General features: G+C 39.2%; 1 protein-coding gene and 1 long non-coding RNA gene across 5 annotated transcripts in view; one reads left to right on the plus strand and one right to left on the minus strand.

Annotated features, from left to right (window-relative positions):
- Nucleotides 1-10081, plus strand: part of LOC136176557 (uncharacterized) — a 38517-nt gene extending 28436 nt beyond the window's left edge. The window contains exon 3 of the long non-coding RNA XR_010664600.1: nucleotides 9717-10081. This is a non-coding gene — a long non-coding RNA (uncharacterized lncRNA). The remainder of the gene's footprint in view (nucleotides 1-9716) is intronic.
- A 2875-nt stretch (nucleotides 10082-12956) lies between these two features.
- Nucleotides 12957-23731, minus strand: part of SPIN1 (spindlin 1) — a 74992-nt gene continuing 64217 nt past the window's right edge. For all 4 annotated transcript variants that reach the window (XM_065946704.1, XM_065946706.1, XM_065946707.1 and 1 more), the window contains 2 exons: nucleotides 22093-22326; nucleotides 12957-16517 (listed from right to left, as the gene is read on the minus strand). In XM_065946704.1, coding sequence (XP_065802776.1) covers nucleotides 16318-16517; nucleotides 22093-22326 — 434 coding nt within the window. In that variant the 3' untranslated portion in view covers nucleotides 12957-16317. The remainder of the gene's footprint in view (nucleotides 16518-22092; nucleotides 22327-23731) is intronic.

Genomic DNA, 23731 nt, shown 5'->3' on the forward strand with positions numbered 1-23731 from the left:
CTCTGATCCCTTAAAGGCCTGAGGAAATCTGACTCTGAAATGCTTGCAATATTCCTGTCCTACCCAGGATTTCTCTCCATCTTGGATTCTTCCAAGATGTTCTTCTGAAATGCAAGGTCATTTCAGAATACTTTACCCTGATTTCAGCTGCTTTACGCTGGTTAGGTCTGAGTTGCTTGTTACTCCCTTGGAAAGGGGTTATTGCTCACTGTTGTGTTGGTAGCCATCAGCGGATGCAGTGTAAGTGATAACTAAGGGTCCATAACATCTCTCCAGCAGAATCCTCTGCAAGCCACAGGGTGCAAGCTTCTCTTTCTAGGTCCTTAATCCACAAATCCAAACGACCTTTTAGGGAATTCCCCAGCAGTCCAGGAGCTAAGACTCTGCACTTAAACCACAGAGGGCACAGGTTCAATCTCTGGTTCGGAAACTAGACCCCACAAGCTGTGTGGTGTGCCCCTTGGAAAAAAACACCTTTTATTTTTGAGAGGCTTTCATGTCTCATTCAAAGATGCACCAGTAAATCCCATTTCTTAATAGCAACCACCAGGCAACCGTATTTCTAAGGACTTCCTTAGAAATGATCAACTGTGGATTTGTGGATTTTAAAAGACAATTTCAACTTATTGTGAAGTCAGGACACACCCTTGGAGGAGGCCTTCCAATCCATTCAGCTGTGGGTCCCAGACAGAGAGAAGGATGGAGGCAGTGTGAATTACCCATTAACCATTAATTCACTGTTGTGGTGACCAACCTCTCCAAAATACATTATTATTTTTTAAAAAAACACATTATAACCTAGGACTGATATTAGGTTTTACTCTTTTGTACATAATTTAGACAAGAATATCACTGATATTCAGAGAGACGAATACATCTACACAGACATTAAATAAATCAAAGCAGTTTTGAAACGAGGGTCATAAAACAAAGCACAGGTCATAAAACAAAGCACATCTACACAGACATTAAATAAATCAAAGCAGTTTTGAAACATGGGTCATAAAACAAAGCACAGGTCAAGGCCAAGGCTGCCACAAGAACAGAGGTGGGCATCACCTGGCTGCCTTTTCCCCCGGACTCAAAATCTTATGTTCCTATGCTGTGAAAGATGGCAACCAGTTCCTAAGCGTGAACATTTGTCCTCGTTAGAGTGTGGGCATTCTTTTTAGGGCTTCAGTTTTCATAAAACACTACATATTTTGGAACACATGGTGCGCACTAGGGGAAACAAAGCTCTCATGGAAAAGTGTAGTCAGCAGAACCTAGAGGTGATCTCCCATAAATGTGGCACGCTGCAGTTCACGGGGTCACAAGGAGTCAGACATGATTTAGGGACCAAGTAACAGCAACACAAAGAATGGAGAGTAAGTCCCACTGGAATGTGGAAGGTGGCTCTCTTACCTTTGCATCTGGATGCAGCTGTCTTTCTTGTCTGGATCTTCAAGGAGGAAGCACACCCAAACCTGAGAAGAAATGAGGAACTGGTGGTCACTGCCCTTGAGGTCAAGGCTGTGGGTGGCATTAGCCGACCACTAACTTATTGAGTAACACATCCAGGCCATGGAAACGCCAGAACGGCAGGGGCAGACTGCAAAGGACGTGCAAAATGCCCACGAGGAATAACAAGGTGTTCCCAGCTATGACTGTGGAGGAGGAATTCCCTTGCAATGACAGCAACTGGAAACTGATATGGAGAAACCTCCTAAAGTAGCACATGCAGAAACTGTTCAGTTGCTGTCATGTCGGGCTCTTTGTGATCTCATGAACTGCACCACAGCAGCCTCCCCTGTCCATCCCTATCTCCCAGAGCTTGCTCAAACTCATGTCCACTGAGCCGGTGACGCCATCCAACCATCTCATCTTCGACTGCCACTTTCTCCTCTTGCCCTCAATCTTTCCCAGTATCAGGATCTTTTCCAACGACTCAGTTCATCACATCTGGTGACCAAAGTATAGGAGATTCAGCTTCAGCATCAGTCCTTCCAATGACAGATGATTGGAATGATTCAAAGTTGATTTCCATTAGCAATGACTGGTTTGATCTCCTTGCTTTTGAAGGGACTCTCAAGAATCTTCTCCAGCACCACAATTCGAAAGCATCAATTCTTCAGCACTCAGCTGAAGAAATCGTTGTTGTTGTTCAGTTGCTAACATATCCAACTCTGAAACCTTATGGACTGCAGCATGCCAGGATTCCCTGAGCCTTCACCAACTCTTGGACTTTGAATTATGGTCCAACTCTCACATCCATACATGACTACTGGAAAAACCATAGCTTTGGTTAGATGGACCTTTCTCAGCAAAGTTTTGTCTGCTTTTTAAAACGCTGACTGGGTTTGTCATAGCTTTCCTTCCAAGGTGCAAGTGTCTTTTTATTTCATGGCTGCAATCACCATCCACAGTGATTTTGGACCCCAAGAAAATAAGTCTGCCACAGTTTCCACTTTTTTCCCTCTTATTTGTGATGAAATGATGTGACTGGATGCCATGATCTTAGTTTTTTGAATGTTGGGTATTAAGCCATCCTTTTCCCTCTCCTCTTTCACCTTCATTAAGAGGATCTTTAGTTCCTCTTTGCTTTCTGTCATATGGGTGGTGTCATCTGCATATCTGAGGTTATTGATATTTCTCCCAGTTATCTTGATTCCAGCTTGTGCTTCATCCAGCCTGGCATTTTGCAAGATGTACTCAACATAGAAATTAAACAGGATGACAATATACAGCCTTGTTGTACTCCTTTCCCAATTTGGAACCAGTCCGTTGTTCCATGTCCAGTTCTAACTGTTGCTTCTTGACCTGCCATATATAGGTATCTCAGGAGACAGGTAAGGTGGTCTGCTATTCCTATCTCTTGAAGAATTTCCCACAGTTATTCGTGATCCACACAAAGAATTTAGCATAGTCAATGAAACAGAAATAGGTGTTTTTCTGGAATTCCATTGCTTTCTCTGTTATTTAACAAATGTTGGCAATTTGATCTCTAGTTCCTCTGCCTTTTCTAAACCTAGCTTGTGCATCTAGAAGTTCTCAGTTCTCATACTGTTGAAGCCTAGCTTGAATGATTTTGATCATTACCTTGCTAACATGTGAAATGAGTGCAACTGTGTGGTTTTAACATTCTTTGACATAGCCCTTCTTTAGGATTGGAATGAAAACCGCCCTTTTCCTGTCCTGTGGCCACTGCTAAGTTTCCAAATTTGCTGGCATATTGAGTGCAGCACTTTAACAGCATCATCTTTTAGGATTTGAAATAGCTCTGCTGAAATTCCATCACTTCCACTAGTTTTGTTCCTACTAATGCTTCCCTAAGGCCCACTTGACTTCGCATTCCAGGATGTCTGAGAGTTCTTAGGTGAGTGATCACACCATCGTGGTTATCTGGGTCCTTAAGACTTTATATAGTTCCTCTGTGTATTCTTGCCACCTCTTCTTAGTATCTTCTGCTATTAGGTCCACACTGCTTCTGTCCTTTATTGTGCCCATTTTTGCATGAAATGTTCCTTTGGTATCTCTAATTTAAGAGATCTCTAGTCTGTCCCATTCTATTGTTTTCCTCTATTTCTTTGCATTGATTAATAAGGAAGGCTTTCTTATCTCTCCTTGCTATTCTTTGGAACTCTGCATTCACTTTGCCTCTCACTTCTGTTCTTTTCTCAGCTATTTGTAAGGCCTCCTCAGACAACCATTTGGCCTTTTTGCATTTCTCCTGCTTGGGGATGGTTTTGGTCAACACTTCTTATACAATGTCGCGAACCTCGTCCAAAGTTCTTCAGGCACTCTATCAGATCTAATCCCTTGAATCTATTCGTCACTTCCACTGTGTAATCATAAGGAATTTGATTTAGTTCACACTTGAACTGCCTAGTGATTGTCTCTACTTGAAGTCTGAATTTTGCAATAAGGAGCTCATGATCTGAACCACAGTCAGCTCCCAGTCTTGATTTTGCCTATTGTATAGAGCTTCTCCATCTTTAGCTATAAAGAATATAATCAATCTGATTTTGGTATGAACCATCTGGTGATTTCCATGTGTAGAGTCGTCCCTTCTGTTGTTGGGAGTGTGTCCTATGACCAGTGCATTCTCTTGGCAAAACTATTAGTCTTTGCCCAGCTTCATTTTGTACTCCAAGGCCAAACTTGCCTATTATTCCAGGTCTCTTGACTTTCTACGCTTGCAGTGAAGTCCCCTATGATAAAAAGGACATCTTTTTTTGTGTTAGTTCTAGAAGGTCTTGTAGGTCTTCACAGAACTGTTCAGCTTTTTCAGCATGAGTGGTTGGGGCATACACTTGGGTAACTGTGATGTTGGTTTTGCCTTGGAAACAATCGAGATCATTTTGTCATTCTTGAGATTGCATGGAAGTACTGCATTTCATACTCTTTTGTGGACTATGAGGGCTATTCCATCCCTTCCAAGGGATTCTTGCCCACAGCTGTATATATAATGGTCATTTGAATTAAACTCATCCATCCCTGTCCTTTTTAGTTCACTGATTTCTAAAATGTTGATGCTCCCTCTTCCCATCTCCTGTTTGACCATTTCCAATTTACCTTAATTCATGGACCTGACATTCCAGGTTTCCATGCAATATTATTCTTCACAGCATTGGACTTTACTTCCACCACCAGACACATCCACAACTGCATCGTTTCTGTTTTGGCTCAGCCTCTTCATTTCTTCTGAAGCTATTTCTCCACTCTTTCCCAGTAGCATAGTGCACACCTACCTAGCTGGGGGGGTTTCATCTCTGTGTCATATCTTTTCACCTCTTCCTACTTACTGTTCATGGGCTTTTCAGGGCTGAAGCAGTTTGCCATTCCATTCTCCAGTGGACCACATTTTGTCAGACCTTTGCAACATGACCCATCTATCTTGGGTGGCTCTACACGGAATGGCTCATAGTTTCATTACGAGGCTGTGATCCATGTGATCATTTTGGTTAGTTTTCTGTGATTGTGGTTTTCACTCTATGGCTAGGGAAATAAAAGCACTAAGAGACTTGGGACCAATTTGTGTGAGAGAAAATGGTCGCATCAGCCAACATTTCATCACAGTAAATGCACCTGCTTAGCTATCAGCTCCAACAGGCAACCTGGGGCTGGGTAGCTGCTCTTTTCTCTGCAATCCTGGTCACCAATGTGTGGTACTAAGTTGAAAGGGAGCTATTAGACCCTCACTGGCCTTCACAGGCACCACTCAGAGAAAGAATTCCCACGTTGAAAAATGAGAAGTGTGCCTAGCTGCCACAGCAAACCCACCATCAAACACATTCTCCATTAACAGTCAGGGAGGACCATCTCTCAAAGCTGTAAATCCACTATGGTCACTTGGGATTTGCACTTGACACTTCTTGTCTATGACCATTTTCTTCTGAGGCCTCCTGACCATTCACAATAGGAGTGTGACTGAGACAGTGGTTACACAACTGATCTTTGTGCACAGAGAGCAGTTATCTCACTACTGCTCCTTCCAGGAAGAAGCTGGGGGTAGGTGGATATGGTGACCTGAGATTTGAGTGCCATCTCAATGTCCAGCAGACAGGACACAATCTCTTCACCAGACACTACACTCACCACTGGCCCTTGAGGCCTGGGCTGCTCCCTCGACTTTACAGACGCCGTGAGGGATGACAGCACCAGCTCTTAGTGACACCAGTCACAGTGTTACGGACATGCTCTGCAGGCAGTGAGAGGCCATAACGGAGGGCCTCCTGGCTCCACTGTGGGTCTCTGCCCAAGCACTCAGCTTCACACACATCTGTCAGGCACTCGGGAGCTGGCAGACAGCCTGAGGTGGAGAGCCATTTAAAGATGGGACTCTCGGGTGAGCCTGAGATGGATCTGCTCAGAGTGTTTCTTCTAACACACTGTAGGCACTGTATTAGCTTACTCCTTCTTTCAGTAACATACTTCCATATACTTCCCTTGTGGGGGGATTTTCTGCTCAAAATAACTCACACCAGAACTCTTTTAAAAGGATACTCTGGGTAGTACTTTCCAGGGGACTAGATAGGACTTTACTATCTGAAAAAATCTGTGGCACAAGAATCTTAAAATTTCGCCTTTAAAGATCATAAAAAGGAAATAAATTAAGCACAAAATTAGATTAACATGACCCTGAAAAAAAAAAGGAAGTCTAATTTATGGAAATTATGGTTTCAACAAAATGCAAAGGAATTTTGTTAGTATGGTTAGCTACAAAACAAACTTAATTTTCTTGGAAAAATTAACAATCAGCCTCAGAGTAAAGGCCTCAAATAAATTTTGAAAAATTTCTAATTCAGTTTAGTGCTGAAGGAGCATAAAAACTACTACGCCAAACCTAGGATGCTTTCCACAGTATAATGAAAATATTTTTAAAAACTGGTACACAAAGGTTCCATTTTAATAGTTTCTCTTCTCAAAATATTTTAAATGTTTTGAAACCCAGTAAATTCTCCCATATCAGAAAGATAAAGCAAGTAAAGTTGGTCTTTTCTCCAAAGGAGATAGAGATAAGAAAACAGAGCTACTGTAGTAAGATGGCATCTAGACAAAAATCATGCCTTTCACCCTTATTCTGTGTGAAATCAGAACGGTTTTAAAAACAAATGACAAACAATTTCAGAGTATTTTAAATTATAAAGACACAGAAACTGAGGAAAAGATTTTGGATTTTTCTGATAGTAATGGTAAGTAACTTGAAATGTAACTTCGCACCTCATGATAAAACTATAAAGTGTGCATAAAATCTGAGAAGCACAGGTATGACAACCCAACCAGGCAAGTCCTGACCGCAGCCAAACAAACCCTGCTAGAACAAGGAACATGAGTTTGTCCTGCTGCCTCAAAGAAAGCCCTTGGCTGGAGGAGGCTGGGCAGTGACAGCCCTAGTGGATTCCCACGTATCAGCAGTCTGTTGGCCAATGGTGGTTGGCTGGGAGAATTTTGACTGAGAGCATGCTGCAATTTACATTTTACTTTGTTTTCTCATTCTAAAAGTTACACCACACCCTTCTTCAGTGTCACAGGGAACTAAAATGCGTATATGGCAGTTGGAATCTACTCCATGGGGCACAGCCTATTAGGCACGACACTGGTTAGGAACAAACACCTTCATAAACTTCCATGTTCATCGGCCAAAGTAAACTGTTGACATAAGGCAACTTGCTGAAGCAGGTGAGCAGTGGGAGGCCTGAGATATAGTAATACTTAGAACAGACACAAGCTAACTGCTATCCAAATTACTCTGCTACTAGTTTAAATATTGTAGTTTAAATAAGGTCACTTATTCTGAGGAATTATTGCAAAAAAAAAAAAAGTTACCCTTTCCTAATGAACAGGAAATCATAACATTCTGGATAAACAAATGAGAAGTTCACTGATGTTTAAAAAAAAAAAAAATCATGCAAAGAAAGAACATGAGCACAGAGATATTTTCAAACAGAGAGCAGACAGCAGGGTGCAGGTATCTGCCCAAGGTTAATTCTGCTAGGCCTTGCGAAGTTACCCTGTAACGTCCAGCTGCTGAACCACAGTGTCCCCCAAAATCCCAACTTATAAGCACCATGATAAGCACCATAAAACTCATGGACTGCTGAGTTTAACCACGGAACAGTGACCACAAGTTTTGGGAGCCATCTCAATGAAGTGTCTCTCTGAGGTGGCAGTATACTGTTTATCAATTTTATATCATCTGAAGAGAAGACAACCCAGAGGGATAGGGTGGGAAAGGAGATAGGTTCAGGATGGGGGAGAAACACGTACTCCTGTGGCCGATGCATGCTAATGGATGGCGAAAACCATCACAATATTGTAAAGCAATTATCCTCCAATCAAAATTAATTAATTTAAAAAATAATTTTTTTTTTTAAAAAAAGAAAGAGCAATCTTCCACAGGAGACTTAAAAATTCACTGAAGGGTGGAGAAATTTCAATACAACAATGTATACCTGTTTTGTCCTACACAGTATTTTAGGTATCTTATAAAACTATTTGTATATTATCCATATTTACAAAATATACTACAGGCAAATGTACATTTCTACTACTATCTGAAGAGTATTAAAGCTGAATTAGGTTAGAATTGACTTATGTACAGGTTATAATAAACTTACAACATAGTAACAGTTGAAATTTCACTCTTAAGAAGTCTGTATAAACCCTCACCTCCAGTTATAACTTCTAGACCAAAGGTCTACAATGATCCCTAAACGTTAACCCTTTAGAGGAAGGCAGCCTGCTGTCTGTACCAGCTGCCAGCTACCGTTCTCTCACAATCTTGAGGGTTATTTCTTTTAGCACCCATGAAAATAAAATGAAATTCTGTTGCAGTTTAAATAAAGCTGTTGGCATTACTTAAGAGTGTAGGACCCAATGTTAAATATCCATACCAGAAATTAATGAGGGGATGTCAAATACTAAGGTGAATTTTAATACCCATAAATTTCCACACCACCCCTGTGACCATGCAGAAACATAATTAACTTTTAAAACCTTTCCAAAGAGGGACCGATTTCAGACCATATTAGAGAAAAAGCAATGGAGGTGATTCAAGACGGTGAACCAAGGCCTCCCCTGGGGTTGGGAGGGAGGACAGTGGTCATTACTCTGTTGCACGTAACAGTTACATTTCAAGGGGCATAACTATGCTGGTTTAAAGACACATATCCCCTCATAGGCGGCAAATCATTCTGAAAGTGGACACTGTTTAAATTACTCTTGAATCGGGCTCCCGGCTGACACCGCAAACCTCTAGCACCTCGTTTAACAAAAGCACTGAGGAGGCAGTTCATTGTTCATGAACCCTATGACTATGTGAGAACATAAGCAAAGCTCTATCCATCAAGATTACCTTTAGCCTACTTCTCAGTCACAATTAAATGAAAAACATGGAACAGCCACTAACCCTTCAGCAGTGCTTTTTATAACAATTTTTACATATGCTGGGAGATGCTAGTGTTCTGAAAAAAACATAAAAACGGAAATCTTCCCGACTGACGTTATATAAGTGAAACTAAACTTAGGATCTCAAAGATTATAAAATCAAAGCAAAACATGGTAATGCCTGAAATGACAGAGCCACTGCCTGTGTAAGGCTCCGCCACTCAATGAACTCCCAGCACAAAAGGGACTCGTCCTTCCTGCATCAGGCTCAGGTCTGCATCATTGGAAGCTTACAGGCATCTTCAGTGTGGAGGGCAGGATTCTCCCTAACTAGATAAGAAGAAATACAAAGGTTAAGTAATCTGCCTAAGTTCACACCAGTAGAAAGTGAGCAACTAGAACTAAGAGATTTGGTTCTTTTTTTAATGCTCTTTTTAGTACACTAAATTTATCCACCTCTATTATATAAAACCAGAACTAGTATTAATTTTTAAATAAGACTGTCAAAAATAATGCCGTCCCAATAAGATTTCTTTTCCATTGTAAGCTTCACAATAAGAAAATCCAGCATGGTGCTACGGATTGAACTGCATTCCCTCAAAATGTGACTGTATTTGGAGACAGGGCCTTTAAATAGGCCATGGAATTTTCCAGGCAAGAATACTGGAGTAGGTTTCCACTGCCCTCTCAGGGGAACTTTCTGACCCAGGGATCAAACCTGGGTCTCCTGCATTACAGGCAGATTCTTTACAGTCTGAGTCACCAGGGAAACTCTTTAAATAAGCAGTTAAGGTTAAATGAGGTGGTTACAGTGGACCCTAACCCAATGTGACTGATGTTTTTACCAGAAGAAACCAGGACATGGACACAGGGAACACCATGTGAAGATGGAGATGGAGGGAGAGAACACGTCTGCAATCCAAAAAGAAAGGCCTCAGGAGAAACCAGCCTGCTGACGTCTCAACCATGGACTTTCAGCTTCCAGAACTGAGAGAACAAAAGTCTATTGTTTATTAAGCCCCCGGGTCTGTGTTTGTTACAGCAGCCTGAGATGATATATATAATATGCAGAGCAGTAGAGAAAAAAAAATCCTCCACTGGTCTACCACATGTAATTTGATCAGAGCATGGCCCTTTTTAAAAAACTGCAATTATCAAATTTTTAAAAAGAGCCAGTGACAACAGCTTTTTTTTTTTTTTTTTTAAACAAATGCCTATGAATTAGAGAGACATCCAGCAATGGGTGTTAAGATTCCTATGCTCTGTGTGATCTCCCCCTTACAAACTGCTCAGAGGCAGTGATTCTGGTTGTAGGACAATGCAGACCGTGGACTCCATCCCTTCAGACATGTTTTTCACTTCTCTCCTCTGCTGGACTGGTCTGAAAAGGACCACAACCTTGTCCTTCTAGTGTGACAGATCAGATTTGGAATAAAGACAAAATCAGTGGTTAAAACTACTTGTGAAGTAGTTTTTGTGAAGCAGTACTTTGCTCAATATAGGTCCCCCATAAATCAGACACACAGAGAGTCCACCACAAAGTCTAATTCGTGGGGAAAGCCAGGGTCACCAGGGACTCCTCTCCTTGTTTTTCTAGTGGGAAAGTGCACACGCAGTCTTGTCCAGATTTCTTACAGATAGATCCTTTAAGAGACAAATTCAAGGCAAAAGCCTTAAAGCTCCTTTCACCATCAATATGTGAAGACAATTTAGAATGCTGAATTTCAATCTTCAGTTGTTAACTCTTTACGTTAATGTCAATGGTTTTAAACGGTCTTCCTTCTCTACTTTTCACATCATGGTTCCAACATGAAGACACAGAATTCAAAAGCTCTACGTGATATGCCAACCCTATAAAGGATTTCCAGGTAGTTCACATGGTACTTCAAGCTCTTATGTTTTCCCAGAGGATGAATTTTTCAAGGCGTAAGCTGAAAGTAATGGAGGAGGATGGAGATAAAAACAGAAGCAGGAACGTGCCTACAGTACACATAGCAGCCTACTCAACTACTGTCAACAGCCAACGTAAAAAAGGAATAATACATGGCAAGGACCCAAACTTCCGGGCCGCTATCACCAGAGCTGACTGGTGTCAACACACCGCCTGGTCCAGTGCCCTTTACATAAAAATTGAGCAGAAAGAACGCAGTGTCATTTTAAGCAAAATAATGTGCCAAGGCAGTATCCCAAAACCATCTGCCACTGAGTTACCTGAACCTAGGAGCTTTATGGCCAATGTAAGGACAGAGACTATCTAAGAATGTCTGGAGAAGCAGTTTACAGACTCACTTATCTTCTAAAATTCAGCAGCTTGAGAACCTGAGAACTACATATAAATTCAGCAACCTAAGAACTATATGTAAATATATATGAATGACAAACTAATTACTCTAATTAGATAGAAGTCCAGGTTTAACAGCAGTATTAATTTAATGATGTTTGAAGTTGTCTTTAAAATATAAAATAGCACCTACGTTCTTGTACTGGAGATTTTTAAAATATTTCCAGTATAATTTCTCTCCAAATAATAGATATTTTTGTATCTTTTATTAGCTATCATTTGGGGTTATAATTCTCACTATAAAGAGACATAGCTTTCTACATTCTAGGGACAAACACTCCACTGAAGTAATTTAATTCTGATGCAAGAATGCAGCAGCTTGCAGCCTTGGCACAGCGTTGGGGGTCTGAGTTTCGTTCGCTTCTGTAATCCTGGACAAGGGACCCCACTCTCCTCTCTTACATCAGCACAACATGAAAAAACATCATGCCGTCTTCACAGGATTAAGAATGAAATGAAGGGAATTCCCTGGCAGTTGAGCAATTCAGACTCAGTGCTTCCACTTCAGGGGGCATAGGTTCAATCTCTAGCTGGGGAACTAAAATCCCACATGCTATGTGGCATGGCAAAAAAAAAACACCACCACACACACACAAAAGCCAACAGCAAAACAACATACACAACCAAAACAGAAAGAATTAAATGAAATGGGTGGAAAGTGCTTGGTAAGGTACTTATTAAGCACTTTTGCTAGTGCCTTATTAGTGTCAAACGCTTTTATTATCACAGAGTTGACAGTACCAAATGAAGAAACAATGGAAAGTAAGCCCACCCTGCAATTCTCCTCCAATGGTGACTGCTTCAGACTCAGTTCTTCAGTTTACAAGCAGCAGTCAGCAAGCGCCCACCTTTGGGCTAAGCCTGCCTTGTTATTTTGGGGAAAAAATATTTCTGGAGGTGTACCTTCAGTTATTGCAATGAGTGATTTACCTTCAGGAAGATGACTGTAAGCTCTCACTCAGGGTGAACACCTGTGCTTCCTGGTCCATCTCCTCCCTGTATCTGTCTGTGGCTCCTCCCACCAGAGCCTGAGAGGTGATCCCTGCCTCCGCCTGGCCATGGCCTTGGCAGTGGCCACTGTGGCTGCCACGCCAAGCCTCCCCAGCCGCTCTGCCAGCAGGAAAGGTGACCTGTCCCGTCCCAGCTTTAACCACAGATCCTTGGGCCAAATGGGTTAACATTAAGTAAATAAATAAATCTAATTAAGTGTAGAAATACCATAAATTCTACTTTTTCCTCTGATAAAATTATCCAGGAAGATAAAATAGAATACATACAGTTTCAGTATTACTTATATGCCTTGGTGCTTAAAATGAAGACTTTTCACTGCAGAATCTAATTGGTACTTAAGTATTAATAAAAGCAATATGCAATTACAGCAAGAAAAGATATGAAAATATAAAACACATTATTTAATCCTATTTAAAACAATTCTTTTTAAGTTAAAATTTTATGATAAATTTAAATTTCTTATTAATTACTAATCACAAAGTTTAATACTTTGGATTATATAATATACTGGGGCTACTGATTATTATTGCCCCTTTTCTTTTCAGGTAGTATTAATTATCATTCAAAGAAAAATTCTACTTCTTTTTGTTCCTATATGTATACCTGACATTTACATTGGGGAAAAGAGGGGGAAAGGTTAGTTAAAATCTTCAAGTAAAACTTCAAAAAATCTTTTCACAGAAGCAGGTTTAACACATCACAGTCTGCTCATAAGCACAAAATTTACAGTCAAAAGTTGCACATAAAGGGTTTATTTTAAATGTTTTAAGGATAGGATAGAGTTACATCATAATTATAAAAATTACTTACAGAATTAACAGCTTTATATTGTTTATACTTCTAAATGCAGAGAACAGGGAACTGTCTACACATTGTATAAAATAAAATTAAAATTAAAAATGAATTCAAGCTTGAAAGATGAGGTCATTTACCTAATTTTAAAATGCGAACACGAAGACCTCTGAACTATACACATTCGTTCAACTGCACTAATGATGGAAAATACAAAAAGCGCAGCATTTCCAAGGAACCACAGACATTTCAACCATAATTGTTTTCTGTTATAATAATTATTCCTGTTTTGTCTTTGGAGAACTTTCTTTTTTTTAAGACAATCAGCTTAATAATGTTTTCAGGCACTACAATTTGTGACAATCAAAACAGTCTTCTAATGGGTCCACGGCGTTCAGAGATTCAAGCCCAATGCACTTCGGGGTTTGGCACGTAAAACAATAATAGAAATGAAATCTGGTTTAGAAGCAACTGTGATTGTTTTAAGAATGCACAGTCCCTTCAAATGCTGCAAGACATACACAACAGGAAAATCACCTTCTGTTGGCACTACATTTGCTTCACCAGTGCATTTATATCCTACAACCACTAAAACAGCACAGTTAAGCAAATATACAGAAACTGAAAACAAATAAAAACAAAGATAGAAAACAAAAAACCTAAATATATTTAACATGCAATTTTAGTTAGTTACATTGAACATTCTACTTAGAATAGAGCATGCAAAAAAGGATGGTCTGCTTTTAAGGTCTTCCTTTGAAGCTTTACGTGGCAGCCAGACATCACACACGCACACACACGACACAATAATACTATAGCAGGTCAATGAGAAAGGCCAATACATTTTATACAGAGATTCATGTCTTGTGTTGTCACAAGTCCCATGATAATTTTGGAAATTAATGTTGTATTCCTAGAACAAGGAACCAACATTCCGATACCAGGAAAATGCAAGCAATGCATGCAGATCTGAAACATGAGCCTAAATGAAGCCTGAAATACTCAGCTGGGAAGCAGAGTTAGTCACGGCATCAGGAAGTGTGGTTTAAGCCACCAAAAGAAAAAGAATGAAAAAAAAAAAAAAAAAAGGGAAAACATCAACATAAAACCCCTTCCCCTTCCTTCAACCCTAAAGGCAATAAATGGAACAATGATTAAAATAATAATGAAAACAAATCACATGTCACATTTATCTAGAGAGTGGCAGATCATGTGGTATATTAAAAGTTGCTAAAGGTACTTGCAGAAAAACCACAATGCAAGTCATTAAGTAATGCAAAGAATGTTTCAACTGACCCAACCCTCAGGATCCCACCAAAGGACTTCACTTTTCAGCCTATAGTCACTGTGTCCTGTTCCTGCAGCTCACACTGGACAACTCACTCTCTTGGCCATTCGTGTCCACTTGGACTCGGGGAGCTGCACTCAGCCTTGAGATTCACATGCAGGAACTCTTACAAGAGCCACCAGCAGAACAGACAACAGATCTGTGGCGTGACACTTGTTTCAACCACAGAAGGAACACCTAAGACCTAGGTACTCACTGCATGGAGAAGCTCACCCCCGACCACCCAGGGTGAGGACACACTGCAGAGAAGCAGGGTGCTGGATTTACATGGCGCACAAGGTTACCGTAACCAGCACGAGGCAAAGCCTTCCCGAAAGCGAAAACGGGCATCATGCAAACCACATACAGTGGGGCCTTGAAACTAAGTAACCTCTTTATCATCAAGAGCAGCTATGAGAGGGGTCACACAGACCTGGTGTCTGATTGCCAGTCTATGTATTTAAGCTTTCTACCCAAATCTTGGGTAAGATTTTCAACCTCTACAAGACTGGTTTCACAAACCATCTTTCTCCCCGTCAGCTTTCAAACTGCCAGGGATCATCCAAAACAAAGTGAGAGGCTGACGTTTTGCTGCTAAACGAACCACTTTTGTGGTTCTATTTTAGTTCAAACAGCCTTGCAGGGAAGGTTTCAACGGCTAAGGGCTGCGATCAGTCACACCCACAAGCCAGTGCAGGCGACCGACCCTGATGCGGCAGGACCCACCAAACGGAATGAATCCACAGTATCAGCACACCATGATCAAGAACAGCACCAGAAAAGGTGTCAGGAATTTAAGCTGTTAATTGTCTAGACATTCTTTGAGAGGGAAAGTCGAGGGGGAGAAGCCTTCTGACCATAATCATACACCAGTAATAATGGTAATAACAACAAAGGGATCCGAGAGGACTTGGTAAAAGACAATAATGCCATTCTTACATTTCTAATATAAAAGTACTATGTTCTTCCAGGAACTTACCAAATACACATAAACCACTGATATACTGTTGCCTTTTAAATCCATGTACTAAAACCCAGACTACTAATTTGTACAAATAGTGGACCAAATGCATCATCCAAAATACACCTGTATTACACAATGTGGACCAAGTACCTGGGCTTTGCTTTAAAAAAGTATTTAAGATTAAAAAAAAAAAAATATGTAAACAAAAAATGTACAAAGCTTAAAATTAAAGGCAGCCTTTTACCTAGATTTCTAATTGCTTTGTAAATTCTAATGTGGGTCATTAAACATCCACAAGTGATTCATGTTTGAATTTACAATTTAAAGCCTCTGGATTGAAATGGTGCTCTGAACTTCTGGCTTTCAACACAAGCTGAATGTCCCCATGTTCTTCCTGTGCCCAGTTTTAATTTTTAAATAAACAGCAGTGATATAAAGTCAAGCACTCCTGTTAAACTGGAGACAATTATTTAACTCCTACCTCAATCCACAAAGAAAGAACTGCCAATGAAGTGTGTGTGTGTGTGTGTGTGTGTGTGTGTACACAGATCTGTGTGTGTGTATATATATATTATATATGTATACACACAGATATAGATAGGTAGATAGATATACATACATATATATCTTAAAAAAAAAAAAAAAAGGCAGTAACAAAAATGCAACCAAACTATGCTTGCATTGTGGCAGCAGAGTGTGTTAAGAGTGAAGGGGAAAGTGGATAAGATCTATTACAATTTTAAATGACTATGATACTAGCTTAACTTTTACCAGACTTGCCTGTAACTCCCTTCCAAACAGACAGACTTCTTTTAAGAGGAAGGAGTTCCTTACACAAAATGCTTTGTGTTCACATAAATCTGTACGATTCAGAACAAAACCAGTTCTGCTGGCAGAGATTGTGGGTTCGCAGGGACATTTAAGCTTTCATTAAACTGGAAAGCAATCAAGTCTTTATGTCTACAAATTATACATTTAATAGTTCCACAAATTTGGTAAAGTTCGTGATGACATCTAGGATGTTTTCACCAAATCGTAGACATAAATATGGAAATCATCATCAAACTTGATGAAATAGACAGATGGTTTGGCTTCTACTTGATGAATGACCATGCCAGTCCTTTTAGAGCCATCTTCTTTGGCATATTCCACTTGTTTGCCCACTAGGCTGTCCACAACTTCTCCAGGTTCCCTTTCTGCTGGAGGTGAATCATCTATATTTAAAGGGGGGAGGAAAAAAAAAGAATTTAAAGTTAGTTTTTAGATACACACCAACTCACATATTTTAATAATTTTTTAAAATGTTTTTAATATCCTGCATTCATCTTGATTTTCTAGACCAAGAGTCAGCAAACTTTTTCTTCAATGGCCAAACAATAAATATTTCAGGCTTGAAGCCATATGGTCTCTGTACCAACTACTCAGCTGTATCTCTTTGTGTGAAAATAGCCACAGATGACACATAAATGAATGGTGTGACTGTATGCCAATAAAATTTTATTTACAAAAATCTAGACTGTAAACAATTCCAAAAATCATAAACAGAAATTCCTCTGGCTCATACTTAATTATAGCTATAATTATCTAGTGAAGTAATAAGGACTAAAAGAAGGAAAAGGTCAAGAAAAAACTAAATACAGTTCACCCTTGAACAATAGGAGTTTGAACTGTATGGGTCTACATATACCAGGATTTTTTCCAACAGTAAACAGATCTGCAGTTGGTTCAATCCATGGATTCAGAGGAACCACAGAAATGGAAGGGCTGCCCATAAGTTATATGCAAATTTTCAACCACTCAGAGGGATCAGTTCCCCGCCTCAACTCCCAAGTTGTTTAGTTGCCAACTATAATAACATCTTTCTTTAAAAAAAAAAAAAATTATTGACATATAGTTGATTTATAATATTGTATTTTATAACTTCTTAAAAATAAGTCTGCATTGGTGATTTCCCTCATGGTCCAGTGGTTGAGAATCCATCTTCCAATGCAGGGGATGTGGGTTTGATCTCTGGTCAGGCAACAAAAATCCCACAAGTCAGAAGACAACTAAAGCCCATGGGTGCTGCAACTAGAGACATGGGCTCTGGAGCTTGCACACCACAACTAGAGAGAGGCCTGCACATTTCACAAGGAAGATCTCGCATGCCACAACTAAGGCCTGATGCAGCCAAAAATAAATAATAAATCTAATTCCTTTCAGTAAAAGAAAGTCTTGCTTTACTTTGAAATGATTTTAACGGAGACAATGCCTACTGGGATTACTGAGAATGTACTACACACTTAAAATGCCTAAGAATCCCTACCTTATCTTGAGACACCTTAAAGCTTTTTCCCCCTCAACTTCATTTCATTACACATGGTCCTCCTAACCCAGTTTCAAAATAAGAGATTTCTCATGCTATAAAAATAGGTGCTAGGTGAACTCAACTGAATCTCGGAGGATGGATGGGGCACCTGAACTTTTTTTTAAAAGTCCCTAAGAAAATCTGAGTGTTGGAAAACATTGCTCACGCTATGACCTAACAAGAACTCTGTAAATTCTAGGAAAACATGTAAAAATCAGAGCAAATTATCACTGTCAAAAACAAAGAAACAATGTACAAAGAGGAGAAGGGATTGGCAATAGGATGGTACTAGGCAGTTACATTTCTTTTTTTTTTTTTTACTTTACACTATTTTATTGGCTTTGCCATACACTGACACGAATCCGCTATAGGTGTACATGTGTCCCCCATCCTGAACCCCCCTCCCACCTTCCTCCCCATCCCATCCCTCTGGGTCATCCCAGTGCACCAGCCCCGAGCACCCTGTCTCATGCATCAAACCTGGACTGGCGATTCATTTCACATATGATAATATACATGTTTCAATGCCACTCTCCCATATTATCCTGCCCTCACCCTCTCCCAGAGTCCAAAAGACTGTTCATACATCTGTGTCTCTTTTTCTGTCTTGCATATAGGGTTATTGTTACCATCTTTCTAAATTCCATATATATGCGTTAGTATACTATATTGGTGTTTTTCTTTCTGGCTTACTTCACTCTGTATGATAGGCTCTAGTTTCATCCACCTCATTAGAACTGATTCAAATGTATTCTTTTTAACAGCTGAGTAATATTCCATGGTGTATATGTACCACAGCTTCCTTATCCATTCATCTGCTGATGGACATCTAGGTTGCTTCCATGTCCAGGCTACTATGAACAGTGCTGCAATGAACATTAGGGTACACGTGTCTCTTTCAGATCTGGTTTCCTCAGTGTGTATGCCCAGGAGTGGGATTGCTGGGTCATATGGCAGTTCTATTTCCAGTTTTTTTAAGGAATCTCCACACTGTTCTCCATAGTGGCTGTACTAGTTTGCATTCCCACCAACAGTGTAAGAGGGTTCCCTTTTCTCCACACCCTCTCCAGCATTTATTGCTTGTAGACTTTTGGATAGCAGCCATTCTGACTGGCGTGAAGTGGTACCTCATTGTGGTTTTGATTTGCATTTCTCTGATAATGAGTGATGTTGAGCATCTTTTCATGTGTTTGTTAGCCATCTGTATGTCTTCTTCGAAGAAATGTCTGTTTAGTTCTTTGGCCTACTCTTTGATTGAGTCTTTAATTTTTCTGGAATTGAGCTGCAGGAGTTGCTTGTATATTTCTGAGATTAATTCTTTGTTGCTTCATTTGCTATTATTTTCTCCCATTCTGAAGGCTGTCTTTTCACCTTGCTTACAGTTTCCTTTGTTGTGCAGAAGCTTTTAATTTTAATTAGGTCCCATTTGTTTATTTTTGCTTTTATTTCCAATATTCTGGGAGGTGGGTCATAAAGGATCCTGCTGTGGTTTATGTTAGAGAGTGTTTTGCCCATGTTCTCCTCTAGGAGTTTAAGAGTTTCTGGTCTTATGTTTAGATCTTTAATCCATTTTGAGTTTATTTTTGTGTATGGTGTTAGAAAGTGTTCTAGTTTCATTCTTTTACAAGTGGTTGACCAGTTTTCCCAGCACCACTTGTTAAAGAGATTGTCTTTTCTCCATTGTATATTCTTGCCTCCCTTGTCAAAGATAAGGTGTCCCCAGGTGTTTGGATTTATCTCTGGGCTTTCTATTTTGTTCCACTGATCTATATTTCTGTCTTTGTGCCAGTACCATACTGTCTTGATGACTGTGGCTTTGTAGTAGAGTCTGAAGTCAGGCAGGTTGATTCCTCCAGTTCCATTCTTCTTTCTCAAGATTGCTTTGGCTATTTAAGGTTTTTTGTATTTCCATACAAATTGTGAAATAATTTATTCCAGTTCTCGGAAAAATACCTTTGGTAGCCTGATAGGGATTGCATTGAATCTATAGATTGCTTTGGGTAGTATACTCATTTTCACTATATTGATTCTTCCGATCCATGAACACGGTATATTTCTCCATTCTTTGTGTCCTCTTTGATTTCTTTCACCAGTGTTTTACAGTTTTCTATATATAGGTCTTTTGTTTCTTTAGGTAGATATATTTTTCTATTTTAAGAAACCCCTTACAGGTCCCCAGTAACTCAAACTCTTTCCTCTGGAGCGACAGAGTACCTTCAAGTAGTATGATCAGGTATCCTGGTTGTCCAAGCTTATGCCAGTCATCTTGACACACTAGTTAGCAGTGTGCCTTTTAACTTCTACATGTATCTCGGTCTGGACCATATCTTGTATTTACTTTAACAGCAGTTTGCTCTTTGATTATAATAAATTCTCTCATTGAATGATATAATCCGAAACCTGCAATTCTGATCTCACATAATACAAATAATCCACATGAGCATGTTATCAGTTCTGGAGGAATAAAGGAAATCTAAGCTGAATTCTTCTTCAATAGCACTCTTACAGCAAGTAGCAGCATCACACCACACCACACTTTCATGGCACCTCATGTGGATGAAGAAATCCCATATACATGACTGCCATACGTTTTATAGTAAACATGATGAAGAAGCAAGAGACTCAAACAAAGGCCACCACAGAGCTCTTTGTATCAGAACATCATCACGGATTCTAACAGCAGATAAACTTGCATACCACTCAAAAGAAAGGAATGAGAGGATAAAGAATGGTCGGTACAGGCAATGGGTAAAGTGCAAATGACCCCATACTTTCTATTATCAAGTCAACAATATCTGCTTTAGACATCTCTCTACAAAAACATTAAAAATTTCATATAGGGTGGAGAAAAGCTTTTAAGGAATGCTCTCATCAGTAAATTCTTGCCTATATAAACACTCTCCATTATACATTTATAACAAATACACACAAACTAAAAAGAAAAACTCTAAGAAGGCTGAAGTCAGGGCCAGATGACCATGAGTGGGTTCACTGAGCAGCATGTTCACAGGGAGAGCTCAAAAAAAAAAAAAAAAAAAAAAGACACAAAAATGAAGAGAGGCTATCACACTGCTAATATATCCACTGTCTATCAGCCACATATGTCTAAGGCCAAGACTTCATGTGTTTGAGGAAAAGCTATTGAGTAGTTAAAAAAAAAACTCACCTAAAAGTGAAATTAAGAAAATAAGTCTAGTCACAACAGCGTCAAAAAGAATGAAATACTTAGAAATACATTTAAAAAGTGCAAAATTTAGAAAACTACAAAACATTATTCACAGAAAAAAAAAAAAAAAAAACCTCAATGAATGAAAAAACATCCCACGCTCATGGGTTAATAGCTTAACACTGTTAAGATGGCAATACCCTCATGCCAAACTGACCAAGAGATTCAACACAATACCTGATACAATCTCGGCTGACTTCTTGGCAGAAACCAACAAGCTTATTCTAAAATTTGTATGAAATTGCAAAGAACAGCCAAAACAATTCTGAAAAAAAGAGAGGAGCATTCACACTTCTTGATTTTAAAACTTAAAGAATGAAGTTGGACCTGGCCATCACATCATAAACAAAAAGTAACTCAAAATGTATCAAAGATCCAGGTAAGAATTAAAGACCAACATATACAAGGCTTCTAAAAGACATGAGGTAAATCTTTATAACCCTGGACTTGGCAAGGGATTATTAGATATGACTCCAAAAGCATGAGCAACAGAAAGGAAAATAGACAAATTGGATGTCATAAAATTTAAAACTTTTGTACTTCAAAGAAGGCTATCAAGAAAGTAAAAAGACAACTCTGAGAATAAAAGAAAGTATCTGCAAATCATGTATCTGACAAGAGACTTATACCTAGACTACTGACTCTAACTCAGTAACAGAAAGACACCATAACTGAAACTACAGGCCAAGGCCACAAATAGATTTCTCCAAACAAGACACACAAAAGCCCAGTAACACATGAAAAGATCCTCGACAACTTTAGTCATCAAAAAAATGAAAACCAAAACCACAATGAGGTATCATTTTACTACCACCAGGATGGCTAGATTCAAAAAGGCAAGTCCAGAGATGAATGAACTAACAAAATACAGTGTATCTATTCAATGGAGTTGTATTTGGGCATTAAAAGAAATGAAGTATGGACACACACTACAACATGGATGAGTCTTAAAAACTCTAAGCTGAGTGAAAGAAGCCAGTCACAAAGGACCCCATATTATATATTCTGTTCATACAAAAATCCAAAGTTCAGAACAGGGAAAGGAAAATATTCTTGGCAAGAGGGTGAATAATTTTACAGCCTAACTAAAATGATCACTTATCCCTAATAATTAAAATTTTTAAATGTATCTCCATAAGAATTAATCAAAGACCTTGTTTTGAAATTCAAATTCCTTCTGAAGTATCAAAAGTAAAAGCTGTCAATTTATACTTACTAGAATCGGGCATAATGCGAAGGTCGCCTTCTTTATAATCATCTAAGAGCTGGTACATGTATAAGACAGGATCTTTCTCATAGGTGATGTAAAACCATGTGTTCATGATAGGGGCGCGTGCTAAGACCATTCCCCTCCACTCGTCTTTAGAGCCGTCCTCTGTCTCAAACATGTGCTCCACTGCTTTGCCAATCATTGTGTCGGCTAGGTGCGCATCACTGATTCGAGATGTTGCTAGGGACAAAAAAAGCAAACAACGGTTTACAAAGTATGCACTGTGAAGACTGAACTTATTCAAAGAAATGATTCTGAAATACACCATCAGGCTTCATGTGGAGGGCTGTATGAAGGACAACCACCAAATTCACATTACTGAAGTAGCCTAGGATGGATTCCATGGAATTACTATGCCCCAAAGTCATGTTACAGAGAGCATCTGTTTTTCTTTCTCTGAATTCATCTGCTCTTGGTACTGTATTTAATTAAAAATTTTAGTTGTTTATTTCAAGGTATAAAGTATTTTGGTTACAATTTAATAATTATTTTTAAATTATTAATAATTATAGACTTACAGAAGAGTTCCAAAATTAGTATTGTCCCTATATAACCTTTACCCATCTTCCCTTTACATTTACAAAATGATCATTTATTAAAATCAAGATATTATGTCAATCATTTGCTTAAAATACTCCAGCATTTTCCTTTCATAATCTGAATAACAAACTGTTTCTCCAGAGCCAAAGCCCCTCATTCCACCCAGCATTCCAAAGCCATCATTTCCGGCTGGTCCTCTGCCGTCCTGTTCTGTCACCTTCCTCCTACTGCCTATACCTCAGCAGCATAGGCATCTTTTTCTGGGATGCCCTTGAGCTGACCATGGCCCCCACATCCTCAGGGGCTGGCTCTTCCAGAGCAGGTGTCCACCCTGAGGCTCCCCAGGACCATGTTATGAAAAGTGCCCCACTGCTCGAGCACCTGAGTTTTATTTCTTAAACACATTCACCACTATCTATAATCATCTTGTTTTACATGTTTGTTTACTTGCTTTTACACTATACAGTGATGACAGCAAAGATCTTTCCCATCTTATTTTCAATAATGTGATCACAGGGGTTCAACACTGCTGTGTGAATTAATTATTTCAGAGGAAAAGTAGGTTGTTCTAGATTGACATTAGGAACACAGGTGAAAAATGACAAGCTTCTTTTCTTTTTTAGTACTGGGAAAATTATGAAGGAGCCTACTGATGTTAAGATTTCTCCATTCTTCATATTTCAGATAATTCTTTAAGGGAAAAAAGGCACTTCTATTTCATTCATGAGGGCTATTTTTGTTTAAAGATACTGCCGCTATTTAATTTTATCAGAAAGACACTCTAAACACAAATGGTAGTTTCATTTACATGTGCAATAATTACCAAAAATAACAGATTCTCTGCTGCACAGCACTAAAGCAAAATCCCACCAGTTTTTCCAAACCAGAAGGTATCTAACTTTCTGATCTCAGGGCTCCTAAAATTTCTGAGTATTTGTTTATATGGATGATAAATATTTTAAAAATTATAAATGATGCATCTAAAGATATTTTAAGATACCCACAGAAATACATTTTTAAGGAAAAAAAACTATTTTCTAACAAA

This window comes from Muntiacus reevesi, chromosome 10 (genome assembly GCF_963930625.1).
Source record: "Muntiacus reevesi chromosome 10, mMunRee1.1, whole genome shotgun sequence".
Lineage (NCBI taxonomy): Eukaryota > Metazoa > Chordata > Mammalia > Artiodactyla > Cervidae > Muntiacus > Muntiacus reevesi.